We start from the raw sequence: 26,390 nt of genomic DNA on the forward strand, positions 1-26,390 counted from the left end.
AAGTGGGAATATCGAGAGATCTCATCACATTTAATTAATGAATCGATTAAATCAACTTTGGGAATAGATTGAGTTGGGGCCTCCATCTCAATAATTATGATAATGGTAGAATGCAAAAATTAAACTTAGAACCTTCCACTAGCCAATGGTATGTAGAGGTAGGACTTTTATTCTCTCTTATGGTGTGACTTGCCAGTATATTTCATGTGCTGACCTACACGGCAGTAACTTATCATGTTGCAGATTTGTCTGACGAGGATTAAGATGCGAGGTCATTGTTCTGTACTCAGTTTTGCAAGTCGAGTTGGATGGACTCATTATTTTTCTATGCTTCCATGATATTTTTCTTTAGATGGCCTTCAACCATATTTATGTAATAGATACTATATTTGAGGATTATCGATGTAGTAATGTGTCATTGAACTCTGTTATTTCATCGAGTGCTATCTGTGCTAGCAAACCGATCCAGGGACTAGCACATTAAGCACCAAGACTCCGATCCATTCGGATTGAGTCGCTACACGTAACCACTAGCAATCAAATTCTTTCTTTTCTTCTCTTTTTGCATTTTAGACACCCCCTACTTCCACTTGCTTGTACTCTTTGCAATTTTCTTTTTCACGTTCAATTTGCATATTTCTGGGAAAACTAAAAAAGTTAAGTTAGATTAATTTTTCTTACACTCTATGAAAAGAATCCAAACGTAGAAAAGTATTGAATTTAGCAAGGTCTATTTTCTTGCATTATATCCATAATTACAAGAGAAAAGAAGTATATCCTAGATTTGTTTCCCCCGCCATGTGTTGAAAGCCCAATTAGAAATATGCCCTATTAAAGTTCAAGGATGAAATTTTCACTCTAGCTGAAGTTTCATGATATTATTTTTCTTTAATTTCTTATTCTCTTAAAAAAACAATAAAGAAAATATAGTAATATCAAGAACATATATTCTCAGCAATAAGAACATACTCATGATAGCACTATACTTCGCTACCACCAAATCATGGACCTTACTTATATGTGTCATAGCTTGTACCATCTTCTCATCATTTTTAAAGATTACCCGCAAGCCATGCTATTATAAATTGCATTGGCTGATGCAACATCTTTCCAATTTTTTTTCTGATCACATCATTTATGCCGTCCTCGATTCATGATGTACCATCTTCCCATTGTTTTTTCCTGTTACAAAGATAACATTTAGTTTGATCTATGTGGGACTTTAAATTGGGAGGCCAACTGAATTTTGTATGTCGAAGATCGAGTCCTTGATCTCAAATGCAGCCTGTAGCTTGGGAAAGAAAAAAAGTTTTTTATATTAAAGGATTATGTTTAGTTGGTATCTATGCGGGTCATTAAGCTGAGAGACCCATTACAATTTTTCGGCTACAAAGATCAAACGGCTATGATTCCTTAATTTATGAAGGTCCACCAGGTTAATGGCCGGCATATTCTAATTAACATGGGATTTTCTAGTGTATTTCCCCATTTTTTACCGCATCGCGCATTTAGTATATAACAGAAGATTTGCATCTTTTTAGGGAAACCAAAAAAGTTAAGTTAGTTCATTTTTTTCTTACACTATGAAAAGAGTCCAAATATAATTAATGCATTGAATTTACCAAGGTCTATTTTCTTGCATTAGATCCAAAATTACAAGAAAAAGAAACATATCCTAGATCTGTTTTCCCTGCCATGTGTTGAAAGCCCGAGTAGAAATGTGCCCTATTAAAGTTCGAAGATTAAAATTTCACTCTAGCTGAAGTTTAGTGATGAAAATGATGTCTTTTTTTTCAATTTCCTATCCTCTGCAAAATTTCCGATAAAGATAATATATTAATACCAAGACGATATATCGTCGGCAACTAGGATGTGCTTGTGATAGCACTATATTTAGCTGCCATCCAGTCATTGACTTTACTTTCATATATGTAAATAGCGTGTACCATCTTGTCATCAACTTTAAGTAACACGCGCAAACCATGCAATTATAAATTCGGTTTGCTTTCTGACTTTACTTTTATATGTCATAGCGTGTACCATCTTCCCATTTTTCCGGATGTAGGAGCAATCCTATATCTAACTTTGAAGATCGATCTTTCTGATTGTCTAATCCTATCCTGCCTTATTTCTTAGTGGCCACGCGGGGCTGCGAGCTTATAAATAACGCTGCTCTCTTGGTACTCCTGCTACCAATGTTCCATTGAGACACACCTGACGGATGAGTTCAGGAACCTGAAAAGAATCGACCTTATGATTGAGGTATGCACATACTACCTATGCGTTCTTCTTTCAATTTGAGTGAATTCTCTGCTCAAACGAAACTGGCACTGCTATACTGTCATGTGCTACGCTTTACCTACATATGTTTCATATATTCTCTTATTTAGATTGACTGAATACTGAGAACGGAGCGCTAGTTCAGTGGCTGGAGTTCGCATTGCAGTGGCAACCCGCTTCTGAGTCCGTGTAGTGGACTCCGCTAGGGTGCTATCCGCAATTAAAATCATGGAGAATTCTCATCTTCCACCTAATTAACAGACAGTTATGGGAGTGATTCTTCCCCCTTTAGCCGACGTTTCTTATTACCGGAAAAAAAATTCACCAACTTAATTGGTACGTGTAGAAACGGCACTCGACCGACCGTTTTATTCATGGCATCAACCGATCAACGTCTTGTTGTGTCATGTCCACGTCTACAAAATCAACTTCAGCCATACCGACAGCTCTACTGGAGGACAAATTATGATCTCACTTAATTAGCTTATTCCCGTAAAAAAAACCTAAGAAAATTTTCTTAGGCCATAGGTGTAAGTTTTTTTTTGCGGAACTAGCAAAACCATGTCAAAGCTCTAGTTCGTGACTTCTCCTAATTTGCAAATTTTTGGCCCACAGAGTACCTTCTGACCCTTGTTTTGTTCAACCAAATGAACTAGATATAAATTGATGTAACTATTAAAATTTTAGTTCATTTAGTTAAACTAGAGATTATCAAAGAATACTCTCGAGAGTGTTATTTCCTCAAAAAAGGACCTATACAACCAGCACTTACAAGTCGTGAGATAATCTACTGTTCTTGATGCAACCAACAGGCGGTTGAGCTACCGGTAAACCACGGCCTTGTATGGATAAGCCCAAGCTTGGGTTATTTTCCCATTCTAACATTGTGAGAACCAAGAAATAAACTGAATAGCAAATGTGAATCACCTTACAAATTAAACCCGCGTCAATTTTGTCATCTCACTAAATTTAATTGTATAGATACATGCATATCTAAGTTACTACCTCAATATATGTTCATGTTTTTGCAGCGCCAGGCATATTGGGTTCATAGTTGGCTGCCTACATAACTATTAGACACGACATCATGGACATGCTGGCAACTAAAACCACATGGTTGGCCATAGCTCTCTTTTTCATAACTGTTGTAGCCACTAAGATTTCAAGATGGAAAAGCAATATCCATCATTTGTCCACAAGACCACTTCCACCTGTGGTGAATGTCCTTGCTCTCTTACCTTCACTTTTTAAAAAGGGTTTTGGGGTTACAATCAATGATCTGTACACAAGGTACGGCAGTGTATTTACAATAAATTTGCTTGGGCCAAAGATAACCTTGTTGGTTGGACCAGATGTCTCGGCTCATTTCTTCCAAGGGCTGGAGTCAGAGATTAGCTTTGGTAATTTTGCCGAGGTTACTGTTCCCATCTTTGGCCAGGAAGTTTTGTATGGTGTAGATGCCGCAACTCGCAGTGAGCAAGTAAACCTCATGCTTGATATACTAAAGCCATCCAAGTTGCGAAGCCTCGTTGATCCCATATTTCAAGAAGTAGAGGTACATTTAAAAGAGCCCTTCACTTTATTTTGACCCCCTCTATCTTTTATTCAATATATCACTATTTAAGTTTTTTGGTTTCATATATTCTCCAATACACATCTTCTAGAGGCAGTTTGCTTGGGTAAATTCCCTTAAACTAAGTACATACATAAGTTGACTATACATGTACTAAATGTGTTTTCGCAAGATGGCGTATGTGCTGGACCTGGTTTTGGCATTTGTCATTAGTTTTAGATGTAAGATATAGATGACAAGAGTAGTGATACCATGCATGTACGTTGCACTTGACTGATGACTTTCTTATACTACTATGTAGGCCTACTTTGCAAAGTGGGGACAAGATGGCATAGTTGATCTTAAACATGAACTCGAGCAGGTGCTCATGTTTATCTCAAGTCGGTGCCTACTTGGATATGAGGTTCGGGAGATGATGCTAAAAGAAGTATACTCATTGTTCCATGAACTTGAGAATGGCTTAAACTTTTTTAGCTACTTGTTTCCATATTTTCCAACCCTGACAAACCGCCGACGCAATAAGGCACACATTAGGCTGAAAGAAATATTCACCACAACTATCAGGTCACGCAGGAGTTCTAGTCGTGTCGAGGAGGATGCACTACAGAGGTTGATGGATTCCAAGTATAAAGATGGTCGCTCCATAACGGAAGGAGAAATTTCCGGCATGGTCATGGCCCTCATATTTGCTGGAAAACACCCAAGCTCTAGCACTAGTATATGGACTGGAGCTTTTATGTTGAGCAACACCAAGTTCTTAATAGCTGCCATGGAGGAGCAAAAGCATATCCTTAGCAAGTACAAGAACCAAATAGGCTATGATGCCTTGTTAGAGATGGATACCCTGCATAGATGCATCAAGGAGGCGATTAGGATGCATACACCAGCACAAATGTTAGCTCGCAAGGCACATAAGAAATTCAAGGTGCAGACCAAAGAAGGCAAGGAATATGACATACCTGGAGGGCATAATGTTGTAATCCCTACGGCATTCAACAATAAGTTGGCACACGTTTACAATGACCCTCATGTGTATGATCCGAATCGGTTTGGTCCTGGAAGAGAGGAGGACAAAGTTGGTGGTGAGTACTCTTTCACAACATTTGGTGGTGGAAGGCATGTTTGCCCTGGCATGGCCTTGGCTTACCTGCAAATTAAGGTGATATGGAGCCATCTACTAAGAAACTTTGAGCTCAAGCTAATATCTCCTTTCCCCGATGCGGACTTGAGAAAGATGGGCCAAGAGCCTAAAGGAAAAGTAATGATAAGTTATAAGAGACATCAACTGTTGCACTTATAGCCATTGATAAAGTAGTAATACTAATAATCATACCTAGTTAGTTTAGTGTAAGAATTTGGGTATGGAAAGGTTCGTCCCGAAGAAGGTTTTCCTGCTATCTCCAAATTCAGTTAGACTTGATTTCTTTTACTCCAAGTTGTAAATTGGCATTATAAGCCTTCATATGATGATTAGTACATGCATCCAAGTTGAATCTATTTTCACTACCTCGTCTTCTCTCTCCTCTTCCCCTTGTGTTGCTGTGCCAAGGATGCCTATAACGGTTCGTAAAGCATAAATTGCTAATAGATGCATGCAAGGCATACTTCCACACCTTGCAAGAGGTGCATGGAGACTTTATAAGACATCTCAAACAATAAATTATATGAAGCACTTCATGGAGACTAACTATAAGACATTTCAAACTGTAAACTATATGAAGAGGTGCATGGAGACTTATTAGACATTTCAAATCATAAATTGTCGATAAATGTATGAGACATATTTCCACACTTTGCAAGTCCACCACAAGATAAACACACAGAAAACAATGATTCTATCCTATTCACTAAAAAAATACACTGAACAAATATTTGAGTTACGAGTATAACAACAGGCCAATTATAGGGTATGACATGCCACCGCGACTCTACCCTATTAGTAAGAAAAATTATGAGGTGTGATACATGTCTCTGGCTAACTTCATGCTGATGTATTCATGTGTGTGTGTTCTGGTCCTAATGTTTGCGTGAGAACCGACAAGATTTCGAGTCGTACAACTAGTTTGTACTAGATGGTACTACGTACATTGCTGTGGGAATTTGTGGACAAGAGTTGATGCAGTGATAATCATGAAAGGAAACATATACTTGTTAATTAGCTGGCTTTCTTGCCCTAGAGCTTGGCCTTCGTGTTTGCTATGTACACGTTGCATGGCCTTAGGTGATGTAGTTGTTGGCTATAGGTAAAGTGTTTGATGCAGTAAGATTTAGTTTAGTAGCTAGCTACCGTAGCATTTTGGTCCTGGCAGAGATGATGACAAAGTTGGTGGCAAGTTCCCTTTCACGACATTTGGTGGTGGAAGGCGTATGTGCGCTGGCATGTTGTTTGCTTACCTTCAAATGAATTTGATATGGAGCCATCTGCTAAGAAACTTTTATCTTTAGCTAATATCTCCTTTTCTCGAGGTAGATTTGAGCAAGTTGGGCCAAGAGCCTAAAGGAAAAGTAATGGTAAGTTATAAAATACGCTAGCTGTCGTGCTACTAGCTGTTGATAAAGTAATAATATTAGTAATTATACCTAGTTAATATTAGTTTAGGGTAAGAATTTGGGTACGGAACGGTTCATTCCAAAGAAGGTTTCCCGTTGTCTCCAAATTAAGTTAGAATTGATTTATGTTATTCCAAGTTGCAATTGGCCTTATAAGCCTTTCTTAGTCAATCAATACATGCAACCAAGTTAACTCTTCCTCCTCCTCCAGTCGGCGCTGCTGCTGGTCCGGCCCATCTCCAATGGCTTTTGGGCCATGGAGGTGCGGAGTATCTGCCCCCACCCCACCCTCCTCCCCCGGCGGGAGGGACTCCGTTCTCGTTCTTGTTTAGGTTCAACATCTTAGTTGGGGCTGTGTGGCGGCGATGTCCCTCGGTAGGAATAATGCCCCCCACGTTCTATCAATGTCCTTATGGTGCATCTACCTTCGTCGGAGGGAGTGTGGATGTGTCTCTTCGTCGTATCTCGTGGAATTTAGTTGGTGTTGGCCTTCGATGGATCTGGTCTTCGTTTGGATGTGTTTACAGGTTTGATGCTTTCGATCTATGACTTTCTTTACTAGCGATGATTGCTCTTCTAGTGCGTTGGTTCTATGGGGCCTTAGCACGACAACTTCCTAACTGTCTACTACAACAAGGTTTGCCCGACTCCAGTGAGGGAAGGGCGATGACGGCAGCGCGCCTTCGGGTCGCTCTAGTGCTTGTGGTCACTAGGTGGTCCACGGATATGGTTGTAATTTTTATTGTCTCTGGTATTCTTTGTACTGTCATGATCGAAAATGAGCATATTGGAAATTTCTAATGCAAAAAAGGACAGTTCAAATGTAAGTTATATGAAGAGGTGCATGGAGACTTATTAGACATTTCAAATTGTAAATTGTCAATAGATGTATGCAAGGCAGACTTCAACATGTTACAAGTCCACCATAAGATAAGAACACATAAAACAATGGTTATAGTCTACTCACTACAAATTACTGCAATGAACAAATATTTGAGTTAAGAATATAACAACACGCCAATGATATAGGTTCTACCCTGTTAGTAAGAAAAATTACAAGGCGTGATACGGTGCCTCTCGCTAACTTCGTGCTCATGTATTCACATGTGTGTGTTTTTGGTCTTGATGTTTGCATGAGCGCCGACAAGATTTATGATCTAGGGTCCTATGCGTAAAATGCAATGTAGGGGCCAAATTGCAATCTTGATCTATGATCTAGGGTGCTATACGTCTCTGTAAAATGCAATTTTTTTAAAATATTATCCAATGCAGTCTTGCTCAGAAAAAAAAGATAAATAAATAAGCAACACAGTGGCGTTATCCCCTCGCTCGCAATGGCTAAACCCATGCCGCTCCCGACCCCGGCCGCCGCGGCGGCGGCGGCGGCGCCAGCGCGCCTCCCCGTCGGCCTCCTCCTCCACACAACCCCGCCTCTCCGCCTCCGCCTCCGGGTCCCCTCCTTCCTCTCGCCACCACCCCAAAGCCGCGGCCTTTCTTCCCCCCTCCGGGCTGTCGCTGCCGCCGTATCCACCACCACCACCGGCAGGCGCGCCGCCAGGCCGCCGAACCCAGGGCAGGTCATCAGCGAGGGCAGGGACGAGGACGCCCGCCGCGCCGTGTGCCCCGGGTGCGGGGTGTTCATGCAGGACGACGACCCCGACCTCCCCGGCTTCTTCACCAGCCCCTCCCGCCGCCCCCCGCAGGACGAATTGGGGGAAGAAGAATCCGACTCTCCGGAGGGGTTCTTCGGGGACGAGGAGGAGGACGACGGCTTGCCGTCGGAGTCCGATCTCGCCGCCGAACTGGACGGCCTGGACACCGGATTTCTCGAGTCCCTCGAAGAAGAAGACGAAGAGGACGAGGAGGAGGACGGTGGCGGAGAGACGGAGGCCGGCATGGACGGCGAGAGCGGCTGGGACTCGGAGTGGGACGACGGGATGGAGGAGGACGAGGAGGAGAAATGGAGCAAAGAGCTGGACGGGTTCACGCCGCCGGGGGTCGGGTACGGGAGCATCACGGAGGAGACCCTGGAGAGGATGAGGAAGGAGAAGCTGTCCAAGGCGGAGCGGAAGCGGCGGGCGAGGGAGGCCAAGCAGGCCGAGGCCAGGGAGGACTCCGCCGTGGTGTGCGCCCGGTGCCACTCGCTGAGGAACTACGGGCACGTCAAGAACGACAGGGCCGACAACCTCATCCCGGACTTCGACTTTGACCGCTTCATTTCGTCGCGCCTGATGAAGCGGTCGGCCGGCACGCCGGTCATCGTCATGGTGGTGGACTGCGCCGACTTCGACGGGTCATTCCCCAAGAGGGCGGCCAAGTCGCTGTTCAGGGCGCTCGAGGGGAGGGGCAACTCCAAATTGAGCGAGACGCCGAGGCTCGTCCTTGTCGGCACCAAGGTGGATCTGCTGCCATGGGAGCAGATGGGAGTGAGGCTGGAGAAATGGGTGCGAGGCCGAGCTAAGGCTTTCGGAGCTCCGAAGCTCGATGCCGTGTACCTCGTCAGCGTCCACAAGGATTTGTCAGTGAGGAACTTGATCTCATATGTCAAGGATTTAGCGGGGCCTCGCAGCAACGTGTGGGTGATCGGTGCGCAGAATGCTGGGAAATCGACACTGATCAATGCATTTGCAAAGAAGCAAGGTGTTAAGATCACAAGACTGACAGAAGCAGCCGTTCCGGGAACTACATTGGGCATATTGAGGATGACGGGCGTTTTGCCTGCAAAGGCTAAGATGTATGACACTCCTGGCTTGCTGCATCCGTATATTATGTCAATGAGGTTAAACACCGAGGAACGGAAGATGGTTGAAATCAGGAAGGAACTTCGGCCGCGGACCTTCAGGGTGAAGGTAAATTTGTAGTCTGTTAACTTTGCCCTAGTTCTGTTTATTTCAGATGGAGTGGCTGACCTTTATTGTTTTGTAGTAGCCGCTAAATACAAATGCATAACTACTGGGTCCGTAACTAGAAATGGCTAGTTTCTTCAGTCTATTTTCATGTCAGCATTCTAGTTGTGTTTTAATTAGCAGTCTTCACCTAGAGGTGCGTGGTCAAGATATATAGATATTGGTAGCATTGTAAAATACTGACGATGCTAAAAGTCTAACACTCTGTCACATAGAAGTTGAAACGAACTTCGGTGAACTTGACGATATTGTGGATTTATAGCTGGCTGTTATAATTAAACAGAAATGAAAAGGCACTTGGATGATTTTAACCAGTAACCCCTGCATGCCTAGTTATGACTTTACTCTTGAAGGACCTTATACACTGAATACACTTGGGCAACTCTAGTCCCTTGAAAGGTTAAGTGATTTAATAGCACCCCTGAAGCTCCTTAACTCTGAATTACAAACATATTGTTCTATGTTGTATCGGAATCCACGAGGTTAAGTTTGACTCAAATGTTGCGAACTGTTGCAGGCTGGACAATCTGTCCACATTGGTGGGTTAACACGCCTGGATGTACTAGAAGCTTCAGTTCAAACTATATATGTGACTGTTTGGGCATCTGCCAATATTTCCCTTCATCTTGGAAAAACTGAAAATGCTGAAGAACTGCGGGCCAAGCATGTTGGCATCAGACTTCAGGTGAGACTTCAATTTCCAATCTGCTTAATGTTGCTTCTAAGGATAAATTAGTTAGATTCTGTTTAATCAAAGGACTGAATAAAGATGATTTGGAAGTAAGGTTGCTTTATGGAACAACTCTGCATGTGATATGCTATTTGAATAAACAAACTCGCTGTTTAATTTGTTCGTCTGCTTTAATCAAAGGACTGCATAGATTTGTTCAGGTGTTCGCCATCAATTTGCTATGGTTGTCATATGTCATAGGCTACTAATGGTGTATTAAATCTATAGGCTGAACTCCTATTATACACTGAAAGCTGTCAATTTTCAAGACAATAATGAGCCCTGCTACCTGCTTTTGCTGTTCAGTGCATATGCAGCTGGAGTATACAATCCATAATATAACCATGAAAAAACATACTTTTTTTTGCATTTCTATATCCGTCATAATACTGATTTATGATACACTGTAATTGTGCAGCCACCAGTTGCGGCAGAGCGAGCGACCGAGCTGGGCCAGTGGACAGAGAGGCGGATCGACGTGTCCGGGGTCAGCTGGGACGTGAACAGCACGGACATCGCGGTCTCAGGTCTAGGCTGGTACTCGCTGGGCCTGAAAGGCAACGCCACCGTCGCCGTGCACACTTTCGACGGCATCGACGTGACGCAGCGCGACGCGATGATCCTCCACCGTGCCAAGTTCCTCGAGAGGCCCGGGTTCTTGCTGCCCATCACCATCGCGAACGCCATAGGCGAGGAGACCAGGAAGAAGAACGAGAGATTGAATGCCCAACAGCAGAGCGATGACGACGACTACGACGATGACGACCTTTCCGACGACGAAAGCGCAGAGTGACTGTTGAGGTGACAGTAGTGAAAGCCTTGTATGAGAAATGTTAGATAGGAATGAGTGGGGAATAGCTGTTGTCTGGGGGCAGTGCTCCAGCAAATGGCTCATGTTCCATTGTGAGTTGTGATGTGATGATGTGTGGTGCACCCAAGAGGAATGTAGAAAAACTGAGAAAGGCCATTGATAATTGAGAGGAAGGAGATGCCATTCTGCCCCCCTTGCACACAATACAATACATACACAGTTGGGTCGTTGGTGCTTCTTGTTCCCTGACGTTGACTCCATGGCCTCATCCTGATGTGCTAACAGTGCTTTCAGTTAGGACTGGTTCTGTTTCAGCTGTTGCTTGTGTGATCACACAATCACAAAGATTGCAGTTCCAGGTGTCCATTCCAATTACAGTCAGTGCAAGCCTTGTTGGATTCAGCACAATGTTCCTTTCTTTCTCTATCAGCTGGTGTGATGTGATCATTGATTGGTACAAGGCCTCCTGGGTTCAGTAGTGCCCATGCAGGATATGATGCCCATGGTCACACTCACACATGTCATAGATCTTTTTTTCTTCTTCTATATAAAGCAGCACAGTGAACACATGGAAATATGTTGTCTCCATAATTCCGAAATCACGAAAAAAGGCCAGGCCAAAGCTCGGTCCTAAAACCCGTTACCGACTTACCGTGTATACAGTGGCGGACCAGAAACTAAGGTTTGTCGGGGCGACGAATGATGAGTGATGGCCCCGCCTATCGGTGGGTAAGCGAGCACCCTACACCGCCGCCAGAGAACTTGCGCCCAATGGTGGGTCCGCCACGACGTGTATGTGCATTGCGATGTAACGCCAGGTCGCCAGCCGTCCCTTCTTCACCATATGCCATGAGGGGCTTTCGCCGAGTCGTCGTCCCCTTCGCTACGCCACATAAGATATCTCTCTGGCTTTAAAGTGAAAATTGCCATATCTCTCTCACTTTAAAGTGAAAATTGCCATATCTCTCACTTTAAAGTGAAAATTGCCATATTGCCTCCCATTGATAAGCGCCTACCTTCAAAGTATTACCCCCATCCCACCCCCAAAGTACACCTTTGAATTTTTCTTCTTTATAAAATAGTGTTTTGATCTTTAAAAAGAGAGAGGAATGTAGGTACTTATAAGAAGAAGGAACTTTTAAAAAGATAAGTTAGTTAATGAAAATAGAACAAGAGAGGAAGCATCCAACACAACCCAACCCAAAGGAAAATAGAATGAATAGCCGCCCTTGTCCTCCGCTGCCTCCTCTTCTCTCCTCTTTCCCTTCCCCTTCCTCTTCATGAACCCGAACGTGCCATGACGAGCTACTCAACGCCGTCCCGCAAGGTATCAAACCCTAACCCTCCTCCCCCTCCAATCCACCCGATTCGCCGCCAAGGGAGCCCCGTATTGGCCTGAAAATCTCTTCCCTTTTCCATGCATGATATGATACCCCTTGGTCACACTCATATCCATTACTCTTTTTTCCCATCTCTCTAGAAGACAACACAACGAACAAATGGAAATATGTGTCCTCCATAGTTCCGAAATCACAAAAGAGGCCACGCCAAGGCTCGGTCCTAAACCTATTAGAACTTAAGTTTTGTTTTTGCGCGACGGTGCAGCGCCAGCTGGTCACTAACCTGTACCGCCGCCAGAGCTGGGGCATCCGCCCTGCCCGCCCCAATGGTCAATTTTTTGCAGAGGCGTCGCCCCCTTCGCCATGGCACATTACATTTGTCTCTCCTTCAATCAAAAACATAATTTGGCAGAGTGCCTCTCACTAGCAGCATCTTGATGGTACTTCCATAGCATCACCCCCCCCCCCCCCACCCCACACACAAAAAGTACACCTCTTAAGTTTTAAATTTAGGGTTTTTTATCTTAAAAAAGGGAGGAATTTAGGTACTCAAAAAGATACGTTTGTTATTAGTTATTGAATATAATAATAGAGGAAGCATCCAATCCAGCCCAAAGGAAAAAAGAATAAAGAGCCGCCCTTGTCCTCCTCCTCTTCCTCTTCTCTCCTCTCCTCTCCTCTCCTCTTTCCCTTCCCCTTCCTCTCCACGGACCCGAGCGCGCCATGACGAGCTCCTCCACGCCGTCCCGCAAGGTATCAAACCCTAACCCTCCAATCCGCCCGATTCGCCGCCGGGTGGAGCGGCGGATTGGCTGTCTCCGCGCGCGATTCGGCTGAAAATCTCTCATCTTTTCTGATTGCGTGGTGTGGCGTGGGCAGGCGCTGAGCAAGATCGCCTGCAACCGGCTGCAGAAGGAGCTCGCCGAGTGGCAGGTCGGCCCGCCCGCCGGCTTCAAGTACAAGGTCTCCGACAACCTCCAGAGGTGCGCCCCGCCGATCCCCCCAATTATTTTCCCCCCTCCCTGTCTATGATTCGTTAGATTCTTGCGGGGGGCTGGTGTTCTTCCCCCCATGATTGATTGATTGATGCTTGCGGGATGGGTGGGTTCGGACTAGTTGTTGCCTGATGGAAGAAATTATTTTCCATGGGCAGATGGGTGATCGAGGTGGGCGGCGCCGAGGGCACGCTCTACGCCGGCGAGACGTACCAGCTGCAGGTCGACTTCCCCGAGCATTACCCCATGGAGGCACCTCAGGTGAATTCTCCTCCTCTTCTTTTTTTCCCATGATGACGGTGGTGATGAAGGTTGCACTTGCACACTTAGTTATCTTATCTCTGTTCTAGTGTTATTATGTTGCCTCAGTTTGATTCTGCTGGATCAATTGGAAAATAACCCTGCCTTTTCTCCAGGTCATTTTCCTCAACCCGGCGCCGATGCACCCGCACATTTACAGCAACGGGCACATCTGCTTAGGTAAACTCCATTGTGCTGCGCCTCTCATCCCCTCTCCTCTCCTGGAGAAAAAATATTTGTCTATGCCTCCATGCCGGTGCTTATTTCGATTAGCTAACTTTGCATATGGTGTGTGGGAATGTTCCTTGCCTAACCTAATCTAACGTCTAGCTGTCGGTTAGGTGCCAAGATTCCATTCGTTAGCGGAAAGTAACCACCACCCTAGTCCTCAAGTTGTGCCTTTGCCAGTTTTTGGAGTGGCGACACGGTTTAGCTGCTTTAATAACTCGCCTTTCCTTTCCATTACTTGAAAAAGGAAGTTTTTGTGGGATTACCAGAATCACGACCTTGTTAGATGCAGAAGATGCTTTGTGCCTTGCGTTCCAAGTTTGTCTCCTTTTCCCCGCTGACCTTGTTCGGCGCGGGTCATTTTTGTCCGGTTTGGGCAGCTACCATCAACATTTCTATAATTGTTAATCGTTCCAGTATTAGTCCTCAAGTGTGCCTTTGCAGTTTTTAGAGTAGCTGCACTATTTAGGTGCTTTAACTCGCCTTTTGATTCCATTACTAGAAAAGGAAGTTTTGGTGGGATTGCCAGTCCAGATGCATGACCTTGTAAATGGAGGTGGCTTGTGCTTTGCGTCTAAGTTCTCTCACTGTTCCGTTGGTGGTGGCTTGTCTCTTTTCCCCCGCTGACCTTGTTAAATGCAGGTCATTTTTTTCGGGTTTGGGCAGCTACCATCGACATTTGTATAATGGTTAATCGTTCGAGTCTTCAGTATGTTCTGTTACTTGCAAAAAAAAGTCTTGTGTTCTCTTGAATGCCTCATCTTTTGCTATTAGAAATCAATTTGTTTTCTCGCGTTTAACTAAACTATCTATGTGAAAAAGATAGCCTATGTAACGGAACTTCCATTCAGCTACGTCAACAGACATTTTTGGTTGCTATCTGTCAAATCATATCAAGTCAAAGTGGATAATCTGTCTTCGAAGTGAAATATTCAACAACTTTCCATGAACATGTTTATATGTTAGCAGGATATAACTGAATTCCCTTGCAGCTTTTCCAATGTTGGATGTGGCATTTACTATCGCTATTCATGAATATACCAAGCTCAAACTACTAACTAAATCTTATAATAAAATAGGCAGGTGGGTGGTAACCTCAAATGAAAACACCAGTCACTTTCCATATTAATGATATGATATCTTCAGCATAGCTTTAGCGTACCTTTTTCTCTTGCTGATAATCACAATATCAAAGAGCCTGTTTGTCCATTTCCATCATTCCAGTTTAAATGTACACTATAATTCATTGTCAACCCAGCGTGGTAGCATCACTACTGCAATTGTCAGTAACTCAGTGATATTCCAACTGTTCAAGTAGTTCCAGTTTGCAACTCAGCTTCCATTCATTCCAGTAAGGTACCCCAGCTAGTCGGTGACAAGTAGTTTGTGCTAAACAAGTTGGAGGCACCCTCCCGGAACCCTGCCCCACTGGTGACCAGTACAAGTATTAAGCTAAGCTGCAGCCTTTCCCCTTTTCCCTCCCTTCTGGTGAGGATTATTATGAACATGAAATTGGAGTCTCTCAAGCACCTAACCCACCCCTGTTTGAATCCTAAAACCACCCCTATGTGAATAAAACAAGCACCTTCCCTACTGACTTGACATTTGGTTCATGTGGTTATTTGCTAAGAAAGCTAGTAGGGGTTATTCTGTTTGTATTAATTTTGGTAACGTTTTAACTTGATGGTGGGTGTGAGTTAAAGAGATATACAATGTTTGGGTGTCTAAACTTTGAAGCTTTGAGTGTAGGGTAACAGGGGCATGCTCACATGCATTCAAGTTATATAACCACTATCACCCTGAACCTTGGACTTCCATTGCAAGACTGAGTCACGTTTCTTGATCTATTAATCTGCTTTATCTGGACTTGCACTTGCTCAACTTTGCAAAAGACCACAACATTTCTGCTTTTTTATTATCTTAACTGTACCTAGGCCCAGTTGAAGAGTCAACCAATTATAGTTTTCTTGTCAAGGTTTTTAATTTTCAAACAGCTGCACATATGACACTTACATATATGATTTTGTCGACTGTGTAGTTCTCAGTGTGATCTCTGCCACACAAATTAGAAAAAGAAGAGGCTGAATGTTCATGTGACCCATCCTAGCAAAATTGTAGGTGAATGTCTTGGACGTATAGCAGTGCTCTTTAAACTAATTTGTCCCATGTATAGTTTGTTATAGACCCAGATTGCTTAGTTCAAATTGATTTGTCCCATGCCTGTTTTAGCATCAATCATGAAGTGAGTAGTAACTGAAGGGCTATGAAGATCTGTAACACGGATAATGCCCTGTCAATTGCCTAGTTCAGGTAACTGAGGGTCTGAAGCCACTGAATTTGAGATCCAATGTAGCTGAAAAATGTTTGTAATCTTATTATTTGTCATTGATAGACCTGTAAATCAGCAAGATCAGTAATCTTCTGACTCCCCTAGGTTAAATTTCCTGACCTATGCCTATAAGGAAGAACTTACCCTTTTCTTTTGTCTTTGAACATTTGAATTCTTTGTTTTCTTGATAGAAATTCCTTCTTCACAATATAAATGTACTTCTGGGCCCTTTCTTTGTTATTCTTATGATTTTCTATGATTGTGAACGAATAGGGTTACAATTGATTTTGCATGATTTATAAGATAAAAAGGTTCTGCTTCTCTTATCTGCAGATATACTGTATGACTCGTGGTCGCCTGCGATGACTGTAAGTTCAGTCTGTATCAGCATTTTGTCGATGCTGTCTAGCTCGCCAGCAAAGGTTACACCAGTAACCCCCATCCATCTATCCCTTCATCACATATCAAACACGATGTTCTTTTGCTTGTTCTCTTACTAGCTACGCATTGTATTGGTCAACAACAGCAACGCCCGGCGGACAATGATCGCTACGTTAGGAACTGCCGCAACGGGAGGTCGCCCAAGGAGACCCGATGGTGGTTTCATGACGACAAAGTATGAGGGGCATCGAATCAATTGGCTCTTCTGGCCACCCCATACTCGCCAGCCAGCCTTCCTTACCGTGAAAGAAATCTCTTCCAAGGGGAGATGAGATGAGATGATTTAGGCTTAAAAATTTAAGCTAAGCAACCCCTCTATCGTACTGCGGATCTTAACATGCTGTGGTGGTTTGTACATGAGCTCAACACATGTTGTCGAAACGTGAATATATCATCGCTACCGACGATGAGAGATATATAGAATAAGCAAGTGTAACCTGTCGATGCGCTGGTACAGGCACAAAAGGAATGCAGATTTATCTATGATTTGCTACATTGTTTCGTGCTATCTGTCTGCCTATAAACTTTCCTAGCCTGCTGACTGATGCCCTACTAGGCTTGTGTCCTTGAGTGAATTTGCTGAAATCAAGTGAAAATTTCGGAACAAGTCCAGTGTGCTTTTAGTTTGGATAAATTTGATGCTAAATGCCTATTGTGGACAAGAAAATTCCTTATTTTTTTAGTGGAAGGAAAATTCCTTCTTCTGCCAAATGATTGCACCAAATAGTTTGCACTGTAAAAATGTGGCTTAGAATGGACAGTTCCACAAGAACACAAGGAACGGCGAGAAGTAAATGGCCACTAGTGCAATGCTGAATGTTGTCAGAAAAGTAAATGATGCTAAATGCTGAATGGTTTGTCACAATTTATCCTTATTTCAAGTCTTTGGATTAAAAATCCTGTAGTTTCTTTGTTGCGACATCAGAGTTATTTTGTGTATACAGTAAATTTTGTTTTGAATTGCATGCATGATTGTTATAGGTTGTTCCCATCTGTGAGATGGTTGGATTATTTGTCTTGCATCTTTCACCTGCCAGCGTTTTTTTGTATTTCTTTCCAACCATCAAGGCGCAAATACATCATGTTGTGAATGTGGCAATGAACTCCTCAAAAACTACCACCTTCGATGTATTTTGATTTTGCCATCAAATGGTAAGCATGATGGGGCGAGAGACTGATGTATTTTGCAAGCTTAATGTGGTAAGAGACCGATGTATTTTGCTTTGCCACCAAATGGTAAGCATAATGTGGCGACAGACCGAAATGAGAACATCAGAGCATGTACTCTGTGTCTACATGAAACACAAGAACCGAAGGACGATAATCGATATGGCCATATGGGTTGTGTATTCTGGTACTGTATTAGAGAGAGCATGGATGCAAATGGGTGCCCTTTAGGGCGTTCTCTGGCCCTATTTAGTTCAACTAAATGAACTAAAATTTCAAAATTCACATTAGTTCTGAAAATTTAGTTCAACTAAAAAATGCACTAGGTAGTTCGGTTTGCTCAAGATTCAGAATATTTATCAAGTTACTAACTGACTGGTTATTAACTGAGCTTGATTTACTAAGATTCATGCATGGGGAGCGGTGAGAACATATCCAGTGCACCGGTCGAATTGGTGCACCGGATGCTCCGGTGACTTTTCAACCATTAGATGATAAGACAATGGGTGAGATTTGGTCACAAGTTGGACCACGCCATTTTTATAGAAACAACCTTATAGTTTGTTGCATTTCACCTGCGCTCTGTACCACACTCCCATCAATAAATCTGTGGGTTTAATTTTTTTGACCCTAACACAAAAATGGTAATATATTTTGAATCGAATGTTCGATTCCGGATCCGTTTCGACTGTCATCTTTTTCTTGACGAGATCTTTGAAACAAGATCAATGTTGAATATGTTTTTAATTACTACCCCCTCCGTCCCAAAATAAGTGCCCCAACTTTGTACTACAGTTGTATTAAGGTTGAGACACTTATTTTGAGACAAAGGGAGTATTATTTTTTTGCTTTTTGAAACTTGACTCGGAACTAATCTATTCGGGGCAAAAGCATATGTGTGGGACATGCATGTGGAGGGAGAGGCAGTGCTACAAATTATAAAATAAATTTAAGTTTCAATAAAAATACTTGTTGAACTTTACGGTTAAGTTTGATAATAAACAAATATTAATTTTGAAAAAAATGTAACATTGATCTTGTTTCGTACATATTTTCAAAACAAAAAATGTGGTCAAAGAAAAACTGCATTCGGATGTATGGATCAACATCTACCACGTTTATGTTTGAAGAAAGAAATAAAGAAAACAATGATTCAACGTGGAAGAGAACCCACGTCAAAAATTAGGATGGAGTGAGGAAAGGGTGGAGTGCGGGGTGATTTTAGCATAGAGTAAGGTTGGTTTCCAAATTTCCACCATCTATCTTTCAACGTGCTCTCATCCCTCAGTTTCTTATCAAAGGGTTCAGATATGGCCGGCGCATCCGGTGCACCAACTGCACCGGTGCACTGGATACGTTCTCGGGGAGCGGTAGGGGTGGGGGGCCTTGCTCCCTCCCCGCCCTCACCCCTTCCCCTCCCCTAGCTACAAGGTTCTATAAACCTTCTCCTAAACATCGCACAAAAAAATATTGTGGATTACGGGTTCGGGGAGAAGATGTTGACTTTTGGTTGGACAATTATATGAATCTTACTAACGCGGAACTGTTGTGCTATGTGGTGTCATGCATGGGCATGATTTGGATATAATATGACTGATATTGATGCATCTACATATGTCAGTTAGGATAGCACAATGTTTAAACTCTTGCTAGTTAGGAATTAGGGGCGGTGCTTTCCATGTTCCTTTTCTAGCCACCTGTGGCTGCACATGTCCAAATTCGGAGTTCTAATACCTCACCATGTAGCATTACGTGTTCAAATTTGTAGTGGCGTAGAATTTTTTTTTTAAGTTTCATGTGCCAATAAACTACAGATTCATCTTGTTTCCTATAAACTAGTTGTCTCCTCCACCTCCTTTGTATAACTATCTTATTTTGCTCTTTCTATGTTTCATGATCCGGTTGTGCATTTATGATGGGTAGAACTGGATTTATTCTCAATTGGGTCGCTATTGCAAAGGATACTGCAAATTGCAGCCAAAGAGTTGCTATTCTGGGTACTCTTCTTCAGCTCCGGCTTTGAAAGTTCAGGTTTTCATATGTGCATTGGTGCTTACACGAACCAAACAACTTCAGATTTGGGAGACTGCATTGAATGATACGAGGCAATAAATTTTTGTGTTGTTGTTCATCTTCAACTACTTCATCTTGGGCTGCCATTCCATCCTTGCAAAGGACACTCTGCTAATTCCTCCTAAAAGTCATTATGATTGTGTTACAGAGTTCGAACACAAAGCTGCTGCAGCCGAATGTGCAAGGACAACTCGAGCTATGGAGGCCATTGCTAATGCGATTGTGAGTGCCATCATCCCAATGCTCAGTGAGATGATCAAGGATGAATACAACCTGGACAATCATTTGAAGAGACGCGTCAAGTCTCACGAGCAGGAACTCATGATGGTGCAGGATGCCCTCTGCAAGGTGGCCGAGGTGTCTCAGGACCAGCCCGATGCACAGATCAAGCCCTGGGCAGGAGAAGTGAGAGAATTGTTATACGACATGAAGGACTACGCTGACGATTTTATGTTGCGCAAGATGGAGACACTACTAGGGAAAATCTTATAGACAGGTGCTTACTAGTAGCGTTGGTTTATACCCCTCGCTGTTGCTACTTACTAGTAGCGCGGTTTTTTACCCCTCACTGCTACTAAGTTGATAGTAGTAGCGCGGGTTTTTAACCCTCGCTACTACTAAGCAGTTTCTACCGTGCCCCCCGAGACATGCCATAGTAGTAGCGAGGGGTATGAACCCACGCTACTACTAAGTTGATAGTAGTAGCGCGGGTTTATACCCCTCGCTACTGATGTCTATTACACAACATTTTTCTTGTAGACGTTGTTGGGCCTCCAAGTGCAGAGGTTTGTAGGACAGTAGCAAATTTCCCTCAAGTGGATGACCTAAGATTTATCAATGCGTAGGAGGCGTAGGATGAAGATGGTCTCTCTCAATCAACCCTGCAACCAAATAATAAAGAGTCCCTTGTGTCCCCAACACACCCAATACAATGATAAATTGTATAGGTGCACTAGTTCGGCGAAAAGATGGTGATACAAGTGCAATATGGATAGTAGATAGAGGTATTTGTAATCTGAAATAATAAAAACAGCAAGGTAATAAGTGATAAAAGTGAGCGTAAACGGTATTGCAATGTGTGGAAATAAGGCCTAGGGTTCATACTTTCACTAGTGTAAGTCCTCTCAACAATACTAACATAATTGGATCACATAACTATCCCTCAACATGCAACAAAGAGTCACTTCAAAGTCACTAATAGCGGAGAACGAACGAAGATATTATGGTAGGGTACGAAACCACCTCAAGTTATTTTTTTCAATCAATCCGTTGGGCTATTCCTATAATTGTCACAAACAGCCCTAGAGTTCGTACTAGAATAACACCTTAAGACACAAATCAACCAAAACCCTAATGTCACCTAGATACTCCAATGTCACCTCAAGTATTCGTGGGTATGATTATACGATATGCATCACACAATCTCAATTCATCTATTCAACCAACACATAGAACCTCAAAGAGTGCCCCAAAGTTTCTACCGGAGAATCACGACGAAAACGTGTGCCAACCCCTATGCATAGGTTCATGGGCGGAACCCGCAAGTTGGTCACCAAAACATACATCAAGTGGCACGTGGTATCCCATTGTCACCACAGATATCCACGGCAAGACATACATCAAGTGTTCTCAAGTCTTTTAAAGACTCAATCCGATAAGATTACTTCAAAGGGGAAACTCGATTCATTACAAGAGAGAAGAGGGGGGAAGAAACATCATAGGATCCAAATATAATAGCAAAGCTCGCGATACATCAAGATCGTATCATCTCAAGAACACGAGAGAGAGAGGGAGATCAAACACATAGCTACTGGTACATACCCTCAGCCCCGAGGGAGAACTACTCCCTCCTCATCATGGAGAGCACCGGGATGATGAAGATGGCCACCGGAGAAGGATTGCCCCCTCCGGCAGGGTGCCAGAATGGGTCTAGATTGGTTTTCGGTGGCTACGGAGGCTTCTGGCGGCGGAACTCCCGATCTATCTTGCGTTCTGGAAGTTTTAGGGTACGTGGATATATATGGGTGCAGGGAGGACATCGGAGGAGCCACGGGGGCCCCACGAGACAGGGGGCGCGCCCTAGGGGGGGCGCCCCCCACCCTCGTGAGCACCTCGTGTCTCCCCTGACGCAGGGTCGAAGTCCATCAGGTGTGTTTTCTTCCAAAAATAACTTCTCCAGTTAATTTCGTTCTGTTTCGACTCCGTCTGATATTCCTTTTCTTCAAAACACTGAAATAGGCATAAAACAGCAAATCTAGGCTGGGCCTCCGGTTAATAGGTTAGTCCCAAAAGTAATATAAAAGTGGAAAATAAAGCCCAATATTGCCCAAAATAGTAGATAATATAGCATGGAGCAATCAAAAATTATAGATACGCTGGAGACGTATCAGCTACTACTAAGTACAAGGTAGGTGAAGTCTCCATATCCTCGGTCGAATCCCTCTCTCTCTCTCTCTCCCACTCTCCGCCCTCTCTCCATAGGCTCTCCCATTCCGCTTCTCCCTCCCACCCACGATTCCCTTCCTCATCCACCACCACCCCCGGCCTCGCACCTCATGCCTCCCCCAAATCCGGCGACCTCCACACCCACCGCAGCCCCCTCCCCCTCCTTCCTCCTCCTTCTCTAATGTTGGAAGGAGAGGGAGATCAGGCAGAGCGCCATCCATGGTGGCGGCCAGATCCGCCATGGACACAACCACAGGCGAGTTGTTCTTCCTACCCCTCTCAATCTCTCTCTCTCTCTCTCTCTCTCTCTTCATATTCCAGATTAGGCAGAGCGCCATCCATGGCGTCATCTAGGGTTTCGGCTCCAACTCCGGCGGCCACCGGTGAGTTGCTGCACCTACTCCTCTCTATCTCTCTCTTCCTCTTCTAATCCTTGTCTCTTTTTTGTAGCAGCAACAAAGGAGAGGTGTATCACCATGGACGACTTCATCCCCTCCAGGACCAGTAGCAGCCATGGATGGAGAGGACGATGACGCCCAGCAGAAGCAGCTGCCATGGATGGAATTTTTTAAATTCTTAATTAGTTAGTAGTAGCGCAGGGCCCTGACCCGCGCTACAACTAAGTAGTAGTAGCGCGGGTGTCAACCGCGCTACTACTACTACTAGAAGTAGCAGTAGCGCGGGTACCGCCCGCGCTACTGCTAAAAGTTAGCTGTAGCGCCCTAGCAGTAGCGAAGGCCCCCGCGCTACTGCTAGGAAATTACCCGCGCTACTACTAGGGTTTTCCCTAGTAGTGAGAATGAAGACTGACCATAAGGAATCACGAGCAGAGTCAGGAAGTTCATCAATGTGATCAAAAGTTACAATGTGATGTGGTTATTAATCGAGCTTGATTTAATAAGCTTCATGCACGGGTAGCAGGAGGGGGCCCCTTGCCCCCTCCCCTCTCCGTCCTCACCCCTTCCCCTCCCGTAGTTACACTTTTTTTGCAATAACAATACACTAGGCTTTGTAGACCCGTTCCTGAACATGAGACACAAAAATGTTGGTTGAGAGCAAAACATTGAGGCTTTGTAGACCCTCGTCACATTCTGCAGCCCGAAGTGTCGAAGCTGCGCTATATATGGACGCCTAGCTTTGTTTTCCATATCGTTGTTCTGGATCCTACTAAAGAGGTGTTTGGTTAGTTGATTTCATCATGTAATTTGATTAGTTATCAGTTTACCACTTACCACATAACACCACCTGTTTGGTTTACATTGGCCTGTAATTAGTTTTTTTGAGACAACCTGTAATTACTTACCACATATTCGAATACAACACTATTAATTGCCGATTAGGTCCAATATCAACTGTAGTGAAAGTGATAATGCAGCTTCCTCCCTATGATTCCACTAAGCCGCGCCTTCCTCCTAGGCTTTCTTGCTCATAGACCACCATGGCCATCCCAATCAATCCGTCCTCCATGGAGCAGCATGGCCTCCGGCAAAAAGGTTAGAATGAGTTGAGACCGCTCAGTTTTACCTTTCGAGGAGGCACTCGGTTTGGTTTCAAGCAACAAAGTTATGCAACAAACATTTCTTCGAAATATACTGTGAATGTTATTTTAAATACATTATGACATTTTTTAAATACGTGAAGACATTTTGGAAATACACTATGAATATTTTTTTAATACATCATGACATTGTCTAGTTACGCGATGATAATGTGAACAACTTTTCGTATACGTGATGGCCATTTTTTAAATACATGAATACAATGTTGGAAATGAATGATGAAAATTATTTAGAAACATTAAATTTCTGAAAATTCATGATGAACCTTTTTTAAACATGAATAATATTTTTTAATAAATGATGGACATATTTTAGAAACGGCTGAACATTTTTAAAAACATATGATTAACATCTTTATTAATACGATGACAGTTTTAAAACATTACAAACATTTTTTAAGTTCTACGATGAAAAAGAACTGAAAGAAAAGAAAAAAAAGGAAAGGAAAAATGAAATCAAATAAATGAGGATAGCAAAATAAAAAGAAACTAATTTAAAAAGAAATCAACCTTTATTTAACAAAAATGTTCAACTTTTTTAAAATTATGCTTTTAAAAAATACACAATAAACCTTATTAAAGTACTCCATCTGTTTCTAAATATAAGTTTTTTTTAGAGATTCTAATATCGACTCTACATACGAAGCAAAATGAGTGAATCTACACTCAAAAATATGTCTATATACATCGTATGTAGTTCATATAGAAATCTCTAAAAATACTTATATTTAGGAATGGAGGGTGTACATGCCTAGTGTTTTCTTAACGCATGGTGAACATTTTTTACATGCATGCAAAACATTTTTCTACAAAATATGAGATGAACTCTTTAAAATACACGCCAAACATTTCTAAAAACTATAGGAACATTACAGAAATCCCTTGGTACTCTCGGGAGCACCAATGGATTTCCGTCACAACCCACCATAATTCCTATGTGGGCCGGTCCATGTAGGGTTTTTTTCTCAACAATTTTGGAACCTTCTAGAATATTTTCCAGATTTCTGGGCCCAATTTCCGTAAGTTCTTCAATTCATTTTTTTGTTTTCAGGGTTTTCTATTTTTTATCATTTATTATTTTTATTATTTTTGTTTCTCATAGGTATTTTTTCCGTTTCCATTTTTCATGAACTTTTTGTCACATTTTCAATGTCGTTAAGTTTCTCTATAGTTATGAATTCTTTCTAAATCCGCGAACAATTTTTCAAACACATTAATTTTTTAAAATTCATAATCTTCTTCTTTAATTTGTGAAAAAAATCTAGTTGTTTTTTATTCAAATTATTGTACAAGTTTCGAATCCACAAACAAAATTTCATATCCATAAAATTTTATTTTAGTGATTTTTTTAAAATTTCGGAACGTTTTCTAGGTAATGAACATTCTTTTGATTTATGAACATGTTTCAAGTTTATGAACTTTTCTTAAATCTACGAACTTCTTTGAAAAGTAATAATATTTTAATTCATAAAAAATGAGGAGTCTATTTTTCTCTAAACGAAGAACTACTAGCTATTCTTACTGTTCAACATTTTGTAAATGATGTTTGTCAAAATTCAGAATGAACCTTATTAAAGTACAGGCCTACTGAACATTTTATAAAAATATAGGAACATTATTTTCCAGGAAAAATAAAAAATGGGCCTGAGAGAAAAGTAAAAAAATAAAATAAAGAAAAATAAACAAAAATTAAAAGGTGGCAAATCATAGAAAAATTCTGGCCTAGTCGACGAGAGAGAAGACCACACAGGGAAAAATGACATTTTTAGAAAATGGAAAAATCATGATTTTTTAAAATGAAGTTCGTTTAGTTTCTCTAAACTTATGAGTTGTTTCTAGATCCGAAATGTTTTCGCAAACCCATTAATATTTGTTAAATTCATTCACCGTTCTTTAATTTGTGAAAAAATCAAGATTTTTTCAGATTATTTATTAAGTTTCAAATCCACACACAAATTTTCATATCCATAAAATGTCCATAATTAGCGAACTTTTTTTAAATTCGGGGACGTTTTTCTAAGTCATGATTTTTTGAAATTATGAACACATTTCAAGTTTATGAAATTTTCTTAAATCTACAAACTTCTTTTAAAAGTAATAATTTTTTGAATTCATAGAAAACCGAGGAGTCTTTTTTTTGTAAACGAACAATTACTTGCTTTTTTGAACCAGTAGCCTGCAGGAGCAGCGAGTGCACGATCTTTATTTTCACTCTCGTTTCTATCATTTTTTTTGGTTTTTATTTAGTTTTTTCACCCATTTGTAAGAAACCAATAAATTTATTTATTTTTGAAAGTAACATTTTTTAGATCTGGATGTTTGCTTAGATCATTATTTGGTAAACATGAACATTTTCTGAAAAAGGGGAATAATTTTTAAAACTTCTCTGAATTTTGATTTGTCCGTGCTTGTACATAAAACACTTCGGCCCGCGCTATGTACCTGGGTCTGGGCCGCGTTTTCTATAGGCCCACACTCGGGACGGGGACGTCAACGCCGGCCGGCCGCCGGAGCCTCCCCCCACCCCCACCCTTTCCTCGCAGACTGTTGGTTCACTTGGGAGTCGGTGAGCAGGGAGGCGACAGCCGGCGGCCACCGTGCGAGGCTGCGGCCATGCGCTCAAAAAACGTCTAGAGACCTCAGCAGGAGGGAATGGCTTGCCAT

General features: G+C 42.4%; 3 protein-coding genes across 3 annotated transcripts; all 3 read left to right on the forward strand.

Moving 5' to 3' along the window:
- The first annotated feature begins 3,334 nt into the window (after window positions 1-3,334).
- Window positions 3,335-5,288, forward strand: LOC125530453 (obtusifoliol 14-alpha demethylase-like). The gene is made up of 2 exons (XM_048694845.2): window positions 3,335-3,835; window positions 4,155-5,288. Exons 1-2 carry the CDS (start codon window positions 3,368-3,370, stop codon window positions 5,151-5,153), a joined length of 1,467 nt encoding a protein of 488 aa, XP_048550802.1. The 5' UTR covers window positions 3,335-3,367; the 3' UTR covers window positions 5,154-5,288.
- A 2,417-nt stretch (window positions 5,289-7,705) lies between these two features.
- LOC147967400 (GTP-binding protein BRASSINAZOLE INSENSITIVE PALE GREEN 2, chloroplastic-like) lies at window positions 7,706-11,089 on the forward strand. The gene is made up of 3 exons (XM_087525274.1): window positions 7,706-9,252; window positions 9,827-9,994; window positions 10,458-11,089. Exons 1-3 carry the CDS (start codon window positions 7,738-7,740, stop codon window positions 10,830-10,832), a joined length of 2,058 nt encoding a protein of 685 aa, XP_087381400.1. The 5' UTR covers window positions 7,706-7,737; the 3' UTR covers window positions 10,833-11,089.
- Window positions 11,090-12,782: 1,693 nt separating this feature from the next.
- Window positions 12,783-16,976, forward strand: LOC125530452 (ubiquitin-conjugating enzyme 15). Its single transcript, XM_087525275.1, has 6 exons — window positions 12,783-12,943; window positions 13,070-13,173; window positions 13,344-13,446; window positions 13,602-13,665; window positions 16,376-16,464; window positions 16,569-16,976. The coding sequence occupies exons 1-6, from the start codon at window positions 12,914-12,916 to the stop codon at window positions 16,662-16,664; spliced, it is 486 nt and encodes a 161-aa protein (XP_087381401.1). The 5' UTR covers window positions 12,783-12,913; the 3' UTR covers window positions 16,665-16,976.
- Window positions 16,977-26,390: the final 9,414 nt, after the last annotated feature.

This window comes from Triticum urartu, chromosome 5A (assembly GCF_056163025.1).
Source record: "Triticum urartu cultivar PI428250 chromosome 5A, HENAU_Tu73, whole genome shotgun sequence".
Classification (NCBI taxonomy): Eukaryota; Viridiplantae; Streptophyta; class Magnoliopsida; order Poales; family Poaceae; genus Triticum; species Triticum urartu.